The sequence below is a fragment of the Carcharhinus amblyrhynchos genome, chromosome 26 (assembly GCF_965287045.1).
Source record: "Carcharhinus amblyrhynchos chromosome 26, sCarAmb.v2.hapA, whole genome shotgun sequence".
In the NCBI taxonomy this organism is placed as follows: Eukaryota; Metazoa; Chordata; class Chondrichthyes; order Carcharhiniformes; family Carcharhinidae; genus Carcharhinus; species Carcharhinus amblyrhynchos.
Window position 1 is genome coordinate 306,788 of NC_137349.1, and position 12,180 is coordinate 318,967.

Sequence of the window (12,180 nt, forward strand, 5' to 3'; positions counted from 1 at the left end):
CTTACCTGCCAAGGCCTTCTCATGACCCCTTCTGGCTCTCCTAATTTCTTTCTCAAGTTCCTTATACTCTTCTAGATCTCTAATATTACCTAGCTCCCTGAACCTTTTGTAAGCTTTTCTTGACTAAATTCATTACAGCTTTTGTGCACCATGGTTCCTGTATCTTACCAAAACTTCCCTGTCTCATCGGTACGTTGCTGTGCAGAACTCCGGACAAAAATTCCTTGAAAATTTGCCACATTTCTTCTGTACATTTCCCTGAGAAAACCTCTTTCCACTTTATGCCTCTAATTTCCTGCCTGATTGCCTCATAATTCCCCTTAGTCCAATTAAACACTTTCCTAGCTTGTCTCACCCTATCTCTCTCCAATGCTAATATAAAGGCAATAGAGTTATGATTACTATCCCCAAAATGCTCTCCCACTGAGAGATCTGACACCTGTCCAGATTCATTTCCCAATACCAAATCAAGTACAGCCTCTCCTCTTGTAGGCTTATCCACATACTGTGTCAGGAAACCCTCCTGAACACATCTAACGCACTCCTCCCCATCTAAACCCCTTACCCTAGGGAGATTCCAATTGATATTTGGGAAATTAAAATCTCCCATCACGACAACTCTTATTATTACACCTTTCCAGGATCTGCTCCTCAAGATCCCTGTTATTATTGGGCGGCCTGTAGAAAACACCCAGTAAAGTTAATGACACCTCCCTGTTCTGAACCTCCACCCACAGAGACTCTGTAGACAATCCCTTTGTGGCATCCATTTTTCCTACAGCTGTGACACTATCTCTGATCACAGTGTCACTCCCCCACCTCTTTTTCCTCCCTCCCTGTCCCTTTTGAAACATTTGAAACCTGGCACTTGAAGTATCCAGTCTGTTCCTGAGTCGTCCAAGTCTTTGTAATGGCCACTACATCACATTTCCAAGTAGCGATCCATGCTCTAAGCTCATCCACTTTGTTCACAACACTCTTGCGTTAAAATAGACACATCTCAAACCTTCAGTCTGAGCGCTCCCCTTCTCCATCACTTCCTATCCTCCCTCTCACACTGTCGACAAGTTCTCTCTATTTGTGAGCTAACATCCTCTCTCCCAGTCACTTCATTTTGATTCCCACCCCACAACCATTCTAGTTTAAACTCTCCCCAGTGGCCTTAGCAAACCTCCCTGCCAGGATGTTGGTCCTCCTGGGATTCAAGTGCAACCCATCCTTTTTGTACAGGTCATACCTGCCCCAAAAAAGGTCCCAGTGATCCAGAAACCTGAATCGCTGCTCGCTGCCCCCTGCTCCAATCCCTCAGACACGCATTTATCCTCCACCTCATTCCATTTGTACTCTGTCTCGTGGCACAGGCAGCAATCCCGAGATTACTACCTTTTGCGTTCCTTCTTCTCAACTCTCTACCTAACTCCCTATATTCTCTTTTCATGACTCCTTCCCTTTACCAACCTATGTCAGTGGTACCAGTGTGTACCACGACCTCTGGCTCCTCTCCCTCCCACTTCAGGGTATCTTGGATGTGATCAGAAACATCCCGGATCCTGGCACCAGGGAGGTAAACTACCATCCGAGTTTCTCGATTGCCTCCACAAAATCACCTGTCTGACCCCCCCCTCACTATTGAATCCCCTATCATTACTGCCTTCCTCCGCCTATCCTTACCCTTCTGAACTACAGGATCGGACTCCGCGCCTGGGCCACAGCCACTGCTGCTTCCACCAGGTAGGCTGTCCACCCCACCCCCCAACAATACTCAAACAGGAGTACTTCTTGTTAAGGCACATCCACTGGGGTACTCTCTGGCACCTGACCTTTTCTTTTCCTAACTGTGGCCCCAGTGTGACCACCTGTCTGTAACTCCTATCTATCACCTCCCTGTTCTCCCAACCAGACGAAGGTCATTGAGCTGCAGCTCCAGTTCCCTAACGCGGTCCCTTAAGAGCCACAGCTCGACGCACCCAGCGCAGATATAGACATCTGGGAGGCCAGGAGACCTACTACTCCGAGTTTCTATGCAAAGCGAAAGGAAAATTTTCAAATCAATGGCCTGGCTTTTTGAGAGTTCTTCTGTATTCAGCACAAAATCCCCCCACTAAGGTAGCGGTTGGTTAATGCTTTCAATCTTGCTACGCTTTTGAATACCATGGAATAATACTCTGCAAAAATATACAATATAATTGGATCATCACGCATTATCAATAATTAGCCATTACATTTAATAGTGGCAGAAATTTCTGTTCTGTTGAAACAAAGACTTTGCTACCATGAGAGTGGAGTTAGAGCTCCAACTGGAGCATATCTAATATCGGTTTGACCTGAATGCTGAATAAAATAATTTCTGGGGTACAGGAAAATCTCTCTCTAACCCTTGCGGTACCATTGTTTTATGGACTCGATGCTGATGTGCTCTGACTTGACTGAGAATGTAAGTTCATTGTCTGGAAAAGTCTGCACGTTAAACAAAACTGCAAAGCATCAAAGCTTATAATATGTTGTCCACGTCCTATTTGATTTTCCACATTTGAAAAATAAAAGTTCTTCCAGAGCATATGTCAAAAAAGAATGTCGACTTGGGGTGAGATGCTGGCAAGCTGCTATTGTACATCAAATTGTAATGCAAGCATGAGTTTCAATCTTTAACCCATGGGTGGGTGGGAGGCAGGGGAGGATAAAGCATTGCTTTCTCATGGAGTTGGACTAATAACCATTGCTAAAACTTTTCTGGATTTATATATTTTACTATATTGTGTGGCTTGGATCTACGTGCTGCTCAAAATGTTGGTCATTAATGTGCTTACCGTTCTACCCTTTGAATGTTCAACTCAAGTGTTCGTTGTCTAAGTTTGAAGACGTGACTATCTGAAGTGATTCTCTTTACCATCTTCTGAGCTGGCAAGATTGTTAGTAATTGTTTAGGCATTACTTTTTTTCCCTCTGCTCTGACTACTCCAAGTTAGCAAGTGCTGAACCTGATCTGCGGTATTTCCTGTACAGCTGCATAAGCTTCGTAATGGCTGTCCATCGATCAGCATCCTGATATGAGGAACTCAAAATGGCAGGTTTCTAAATAATATATATGGTCCTCTCTATGCTTTTCTTCTCCTTTAAACGACAACTTGGGTATCACTGAGAGTAGGCTAGATCATCTAGTCAGTTCCACTTTACAAAGCATGCTTATAATGTTGCTACTTGAAATAAAATCAGGCATTCAACTTTTTTTAAGTAAATGGCTAGCCACATTGAAAGGTCCTGGCAGTTGCAGACTACAGTCTTGCAAGGAAATGTGAAAGGTGAATCCCATTGATCTTGTGACCGTTACTTTAATATTTTCAGTTCTTCTTGGGAAGTTTTGGGATTTGAAACAAAAAGAGTGAAATAATTCTTCAACTGAAACTGATGTTAACTGTTTGACTTTCACATGGTCTCTGTCTCTGACTTTCAGCCGGTAATTAGTACAGATGAAGCAGCCTACCTTATTGTACGTTAATCTGTTATAGCTAGTTGCAAGTTCTTATGGAAATGATATCTTATGACATTGCTAATTATGCAATATTTGGAACTCTTGTAGAAATATTGAAAATGACTCGAGTTCAACAGCTTCCACAAGTGACCAGACTCGACAGTTACTTGAGGTTGGTAGCATGGTTTTCCCAGGGTTTCAAGTTTTAATTACTCTACAGGGCTTAATTATCATGTTATTTGTCTTATCCATTCCTAACTTTTTGATTGAACTACATGTGCATTGAATAATTGTTCTCTTAACTATAACTTTTTATTAATGGTTAAAATCTTATAGCATTTTGCGTTAATCCTAATAATTACAAAGCATTCAAGAATACATTTTAAAAAAAATCACTTGATGAGGTGATTAAATCATTACCTTATTTTGAAAGGGTTGGTGACATAGTTCTGTAATAAGCTATGTGTATGGCAGGGCACCACTCTCACATAGATCTTTACTTCATTCAAACACCACCTGATGAAGCAGGGCTTCTCACTCCCAGTCGGATCGTGGGATGAGATTTTGGGAATGCAAGCTCAAGGGCAGCAATGGCAACTCTGGAACTAGGAGTTTTTGACAGATAATCCTGTAATCTTTGCAATTCTTTTTCCTGTTTGTGGGCATGGCTTAATGGTCTGTTCTGAGGCCCAATTGCTGCTGCCACAGCCTGCAAAACACAGCAATTTTAAACCCCTTCTCTCATGAAATATCTCCCTGCTCCAAACCAACCAACTCTGGAAACACTGGGAAAAGGATGCAGCTAATAGCTTTTTTAACTGGTTATAAAACATACTGCAATTTTTATATTGAACCATTCAAGAGCCACTAAGTGCTGGCAGTGATGCAAGAAATAACCAGATCTCATAAGGGAAGAGCAACACTGCACAAAAGGGAGCAGGCTCCAAGATTTTCCATCTGGAGGTTTGGAGGCACAAGATGGAAACCTGAAGAGATCTCCTGTATTCACTCCCCATCAAAAGGCTATGGGAGCAGATAGCCATGGAGGTCAATTCCTGGAGCTTAGCCCACAAAACCTCGTTGCAGTGCTGAGTGAAATTCAGTGATCTCTCAGGAATGGTCATGGTCAGTGCATGCATCTTGGTGTCACATCCTACCATTCCTCAATTCACCACATTCTCACCATCCATCCACCAACAATCTCTTTTGATCAATCTCACTCCTGATGTTCATTTGCTTCATTGAACACTCACTTTGGCACTGCTGCGGGTTTCATACCCACATCTCAAAGTTCACGCGTTGCCAACCATTCAATCATGGCGATCACATCATCTGAACAGATTATATGATGTTCAACTGACATCCTTCTCCCTTGTAGTACAAGGTGCGACACAACTGGAAGCAGGAATTAACTAGAGCTAGGGCTAGGCATGCCTTTGTGTTCTAGTCCATGTGAAGGAGACTGTACTGTCCAGTATTGACACAGCCATTGCTGAAACTGTGGCCAACAGCACACTAAAACCACTGAAGGTTATTATATTCCTTGTCTAATCCTCCTCAAGCTCCACTTTGCATCATCTCCTGAATTAAAAGCTGCAGATGCGATTAGCGTGCACCACTTAAATCCTCCCCTCCCCACAATTTAACCCTTGTGCCATTTATCTTTCAGTTACCCAAGAGATCCAAACCGGTCAGGTAGTGGAGGACTATCAAAGAATAAGGTGGTGAAGAGACAACACCATCATTTAATTTCACACTCTCAGCCAACAGCTCAAACATTGACATTACGTTTATTTTAAGAGATTAAAGGCAAGATCTGCGCTTGCTGAGACACGGGGCTGCTGACTCCAGGGCAAGCACACTGTAAGTAACAGTTCATCAAAACGTAGTTCTGCACAGGACCAGGATGAAGACTTTGATGTGAACCTAGAGGGGGACTGGGCAGATGCAATAAAATGCATGTGCAATTGGAACCCTATCAGAAAGCCTGCACTCCATTTCTAGAAGCATGGAAGTATCCAGGCCTAATTTGGTACATAGCTTGGAACACATCCTTTCCAGCAAGGAAGTGATGAGCAACCCATAAACACACTGTTGGACTTAACAGTGATATAGCATCCAACGGCTGGCATATCAACTTCTACTGCATATAAACAGCTAGCACCAAAAATCTGAATGCTGTATTGGTAGCTCAAACTGTTATCATGCAAGCTTAGACTACTGCCAACAAGACTGAGTGTACCATTAAGCAAAGGGGTATGCAGCATGTTGGTGCTGTCCAGGATTGCTGAGATATTACTCCAGGAGAGAGGCAGTGGCTTCATTTAGCACGATCCTGATATCTGTCTGAGGATTCATGCTCCCGTCACTGCTTCTCTGCAAATGTCCCTGCTGTTGTTTGTCTGCTAATCAGCCCAAACTACTGCTGCACATGCTGAAATGCAGTCTGAAGCCGAGCCTGCCTGGCACATGGCTGTTTGAGGTCATCCTGCAAGGTTATCTGCAATGTTTTCCGCTGAAAGCCACCAGTGATGCAATTGTGCTGCATCACTGGGGATAGTACATCATAGAAATAATAGGACAAGTAAAGGCACATTGAAGATGGGAGCTAAGGGACAGCACAAAGGTGACTTAGTTTAGTTGTATTTGGAATATGGCGTTTTATTTATAGATTGTGTGCATTGTTCGTTTTGTGTGGCTTTTGTCCATATTGTGTTTAAGAGAATGGTGTGATGGTCAGTGAAGGAGGGAAGGGAAACAATGCTGAATTGTTGGTGAATGGAGAATTAGGGTTGCTGTTACTGGTGTTGCACCCAGATTAATTCTCCGTAGCCCATGTAGAAAGGAGCTGTCTAGCTTGGTGCCCAATTTCTCCTCTTCCTCCTCCTCATGCTTCTTCTAAGCTGCTTGCTTGATAATTGGCAAGGGTTGTCCCCTTATATGATGAAGTTGTTCAACATGCAATAGATCCCAACAAATCATGTGACCTGCTAAATTGAGAACTTCAGTGTGGTCTAGTGGTTGTTGTTGCGGCATGACACTGGTCTGCTGTATTAAATGTCTCCTGATAATGTAGTTCTTACTCTATAATGTTGCACATCTTTGTGTGAGTTCCGAACCAAATTGCGAGCTATATCATGAGTGAATAGTCCTGTTTGTATTGTAACCACCCTTTGTTTTATTGTGGAGGCTGAAAATGCAGCTGGCACAGTAAATTACTGCAGAATTAAGGTATTGCCACTGCTACCAAAACATTAGGGGTTGTATGCCCTCCCAACAGCTGGATGTTGAGGAAGTGAATTCTGTTTTGTTTCAGTACATGACCAAGTTGTTCTTCCCAGCTGATGCTATAGTTAGCAAAGTCCACCAGCACCTCTACTCTCTCAGGAGGCCAAGGAAACTCAGCCAGTCCACTACGACGCTCTCCGGCTTTTACAGATGCGCCATAGAAATCGCCCTTTCTGGTTGTATCACAGCTTGGTATAGCTCCTGCTCTGTCCAAGACTGCAGGAAACTAAAAAGGGTCATGAACGTAGCCTCGTCCATTGCACAAAGCAGCCTCCCGTCCGTCGACTGTATTTCTTACTGCCTGAGAAAAGTGGATCCCGTGCACCCTGGGGCATTGTTAGGAATGGGTTAACAGACCTTTAAATTAAGTCCTAATTTGATGTCAATTGTTTATTAGAAGTCACTGATAAATACAGGGGCTACAGGTGGCACTGGAGGTTGGTGGGGGGTTGTATGTGGAGTTGGATCAAAGAAATAAAGAAAGTTTTAAAAAGAAGCAGAACTCGTGTCTCCTTTACTGAATTGCAACCGGGAGGTTCTAACGGACATGCTCCCGCCTTCTGTCGGGAAAAAGATTTTAAAATGTCTGAAGTCACATATCAACCAACTCAACAGCTTCTTCCCTGCTGCCATTAGACTTTGAATGGATCGACCTTTTATTAAGTTGATCTTTCTCCACACCCTAGCTATGACTATAACACTACATTCTGCACCCTCTCCTCTCCCCCTGCATACTCTATGAATGGTATGCTTTGTCTCTGAAACATGCAAGAAACAATACTTTGTCACACGTATTGTCAATTCAAATTGCATCAAAAAGGTTGACATGAGGAATTCGCAAAATAATATGCAGCCTACAACATGAGGTAACCTGTAGTTTGAGCAAACCCTTGTGGAAACTTTGCAAGTTGTCTTTGGCAAGAGAGAATAAAATGGAGTTAGCTGCCTTGGAGGTCATTGAGTCTCTTACACAATTGGAGATGGCAAACTGAGATTTGGCAGATAATCCAAGAATGAGCTTGGAAGGATAAAAGTTAGAAGTCGCAGTCATCTTCATAGCCATTGGCAATGCAGCCCATGTCTTGCTTTAATTTTTCATTGCTCTGTGTTTGAGTTCAGAAAGGCACATTACTTCCTGAACACGATGGATGTGGCTTCCTGCTGAAAGACCTCTTTTTGTGCAAACGTATGAATTAGGAGCAGGACAAAATGACTAGGCCTCCCGACAAGATCATGGCTGATCGATTGTAAACGCAACGTTCTCATTATGAGGAGGAAGGGGGGATTGGGATAATGAATTCGATGATAAAAATGAATGGCGAAGCAAGCTCAGAGCCGAATGGCTACCTCCTGCTTCAGTTTTCTATGTTTCTATATTATGTGGCACACCACTCGTTGCATCTTGCCAACCAGAAAGTGACCCATTTATACCTACTTTGTGCTTCTATCCATGCCAACGTACTACACTTGACACCATTGGCTCTTATTTTCCTCATAACCTTTGATGTGGCACCTTATCCAATATTTGGATATCTAAGTACAGCACATCCACCAGTGCTCCATTATCCACGTCATGTATTACTTTTTCAGAGAACTCCATTTAATTGGTTAAATATGATTTCCATCTCCAAAACTATGTTTGGGGCTGCACGGTAGTTAGCACTGCTGCTTCACAGCTCCAGGGACTTGGGTTCGATTCCTGGCTTGGGCATATTCATTCATTTGTGGGACATGGGTATTGCTGGCTGGCCAGCATTTATTGCCCATCTCTAGTTACTCTTGAGAGGGTGGTGGTGAGCTGCCGCCTTGAAATACTGCAGTCTACATGATTTTAGGGAGGGAATTCCAGGATTTTGATCAAGCAACTGCGAAGAAGGTGATATATTTCCAAGTCAGGGTGGTGAGTATCTTGGAGTGGAAATTGCAGGTAATGGCGTTTCCATGTATCTGCTGCCCTTATCCTCCTAGATGAAAATGGTCATGGGTTTGGAAGGTGTTGTCTAAAGGTCTTTGATTTTCTGCAGTGCATCTTGTGGCTGATACACACTACTACTAAGCGTTGGTGCTGGATATTTGTGGATTTGGTGCCAGCCAAGCAGGCTGCTTTGTCCTAGATGGTGTCAAACTTCTTGAGTGTTGTTGGAGCTGCACCCATCCAGGCAAGTGAGGAGTATTCCATCACACTGCTGATTTGTTCCTTGTAGATAGTGGACAGGCCTTGGGGAGTCAGGAGGTGAGTTACTTGCCTCAGTGTTCCTAGCCTCTGCCCTGCTCTTGGAGCCATTGTGTTTGTGGTGAGTCCAGCTGAGCTTCTGGTCAATGGTAACTGCAAGAATGTTGACAGCGAGGGAGGCAGTAATGGCAATGTCATTTGAATGTCAAGGACTGGTGGTTATAGTGTCCCTTTTTGGTGATGTCATTGCTTGGCATTTGTGTGGCGCAAATGCCACTTGTCAGCCCAAGCCTGGGTATTGTGTTGATCTTGTTGCACTTGAGCATGAATTGCTTTGGTATGAGGAGTTGTGAATGGCGCTGAACATTGTGCAATCATCAACGAACATCCCCACTTCTGACCTTATGACAGAGGGAAGATGATTGACGAGGCAGCTGAAGATGGTTGGGGTGTAGGACACTACCCTGAGAGACTCCTGCAGAGATGTCCTGGAGCTGAGATGACTGAAACCCCACCCCCCACCAATGCACACGCACACAACCATCTTGTATGCCAGGTATAATTCCAACCAGTGGAGAGTTTGCCCCCAATACCCATTGATTCCAGCTTTGCTAGGGCTCTTTGATACCACCCTTGGTCGAATGTGGCTTTGATGTCAAGGGCTGTCACTCTTGCTTTCCCTCTGGAATTCAGTCTTTTGTCCATGTTTGAACCATGGCTGTAATGAGATCAGGAGCTGAGTGACCCTGGCAAATCCCAACTGGGTATCGCTGAGCAGGTGCTGCTTAACAGCTCTGGTGATAACCACTTCCATCACTTTACTGGTGATCCAGAGTAGATTGAGCAGTAATTGGCTGGGTTGGATTTGTCCTGCTTCTTGTGGACAGAACATGGGCAGTTTTCCATACTGTTGGGTAGGTGCCAGTGTTGTAACTGTACTGGAAGGGCTTGGCTAGGGGAGTGACAAGTTCTTGAGCACAAGTCTTACAGTGCTGGAATGTTGAGGGCCCATTGCCTTTGCAGTATCCAGTCCTTCACCTGTTTTTGATATCATGTGGAGGGAATCAAATTGGCTGGAGACTGGCATCTGAGATGCTGGAGACCACTGGCGGAAGCCCAGATGGAATCGTCCACTTAGCATGTCTGGCTTCAAATGCTTCAGCCTTTTCTTTTGCACTGATGTGCAGGGCTCCTCCATTTCTGAGGATGGGGATGTTTGTGGAGTCCCCTCCTTTAGTTAGTTGTTTAATTGTCCACCACGTGGCCATGGTTGGCACTGCTACTTCACAGTGCCAGGGACCCAGCTTTGATTCCTGACTTGGATGACTGCGGAGTCTGTATGTTCTCCTCGTACGTGCATTGGTTTCCTCTGGGTGCACCAGTTTCCTCCCATAGTCCAAAAAAGATGTGCTGGTTAGAAGTATTGGCCATGCTAAATTCCTCCTCGGTGTACCCAAACAAGTGCTGGAGTGTGGCAACTAGGGAATTTTCACAGTAACTTCAATGCAGTATTAATATAAGACTATTTGTGACAAATAAATAAACTTTAAAACTTTAAGCCATCCATGACTGAATGTGGCAGGGCTACAGAGGTTGGAGCAAATCAGTTAGGTGTGGGCCGCTGAACTCTGACACTTGCTTTAAGATCCTAGGGTGAAGTCCATCAAGATCTGGGGACTTGTCAGCCTACTGATCCAACAATTTGTTCAATATCACTTATAGAACATAGGACACTACAGCACAAACAGGCCCTTCGGCCCACGAGTTGCGCCGATCACATCAACACCTACCAATCCATAGACCTATCTATAACCCCCAATCCCATTAAATCCCATATACTCATCCAGAAGTCTTTTAAAAGACCCCAGCGAGTTCGCCGCCTCCACCACTGACGGCAGCCGATTCCATTCGCTCACCACCCTCTGAGTGAAAAACTTACCCCTAACATCACTTCTGTACTTGCCTCCCCGTACCTTAAATCTGTGTCCTCTCGTAGCGACCATTTCAACCCAGGGAAATAGCTCTGAGAATCCACCCTACCTATTCCTCTCAACATTTTATAAACTTCTATCAGGTCGCCTCTCAACCTTCGTCTCTCCAGGGAGAAGAGTCCCAGCTCCCTCAACCTAACTTCATAAGGCATGCCTCCCAGTCCAGGCAACATCCTTGTAAATCTCCTCTGTACCCTTTCAATAGCTTCTACGTCCTTCCTATAGTGAGGTGACCAGAACTGCACACAGTACTCCAAGTGGGGTCTGACAAGGGTCTTATAAAGTTGCAGCATTACCTCCCGATTCCTAAACTCAATCCCTCGATTAATGAAGGCCAGTACACCATACGCCTTCTTGACCACATCCTCCACCTGCGAGGCCGATTTAAGAGTCCTGTGGACCCGGACCCCAAGATCCTTCTGCTCTTCAACACTACTAAGACTCCTGCCCTTGATAGTGTACTCGTTCATCCCATTGGTCCTGCCAAAATGGACGACTACACATTTATCCGCGTTGAAGTCCATCAGCCACTTCTCCGCCCAGTCCTGCATCCTATTTATGTCCTGCTGCAACTTTTGCCATCCTTCCAGACCATCCACAACACCACCGACCTTCGTGTCATCAGCGAACTTACTAACCCATCCCTCCGCTTCCTCATCTAGGTCATTTATGAAAATGACAAACAGCAAGGGTCCTAGAACAGATCCCTGGGGCACTCCACTGGTGACTGACCTCCATTCAGAAAAAGACCCATCCACAACCACTCTCTGCCTTCTGCAGGCAAGCCAGTTCTGGATCCACAAGGCCAAAGCCCCTTGGATCCCATGTCCTCTCACCTTCTCAAGAAGTCTTGCACGGGGGACCTTATCAAACACCTTGCTGAAGTCCACGTACACCACGTCCACGGCACTTCCTTCGTCAATGTGTTCAGTCACATTTTTGAAGAACTCAACTAGGCTCGTAAGGCACGACCTGCCCTTGACAAAACCATGCTGACTATTTCTGATCATGTCAAACCTCTCCAAATGCTCGTAAATCTTGTCCCTCAGAAGCCTTTCCATCAGCTTACCGACCACTGAGGTCAGACTCACCGGCCGGTAATTTCCCGGGCTATCTCTGTTCCCTTTCTTGAAAATAGGGACTACATCCGCAATCCTCCAATCTTCCGGAACCTCTCCCGTCTCCATTGACGACACAAAGATCATCGCCAGGGGCTCTGCAATCACCTCCCTCACCTCCCACACTATCCTGGGGTACAT

General features: G+C 44.8%; 1 protein-coding gene across 2 annotated transcripts in view; it reads left to right on the top strand.

Moving 5' to 3' along the window:
• The window catches only part of rnf126 (ring finger protein 126), a 93,817-nt gene that overhangs the window by 36,277 nt on the left and 45,360 nt on the right, over nucleotides 1-12,180 (top strand). For both annotated transcript variants that reach the window (XM_080212760.1, XM_080212761.1), the window contains exon 3: nucleotides 3,578-3,641. In XM_080212760.1, the coding sequence (XP_080068886.1) occupies nucleotides 3,578-3,641 (64 nt within the window). The remainder of the gene's footprint in view (nucleotides 1-3,577; nucleotides 3,642-12,180) is intronic.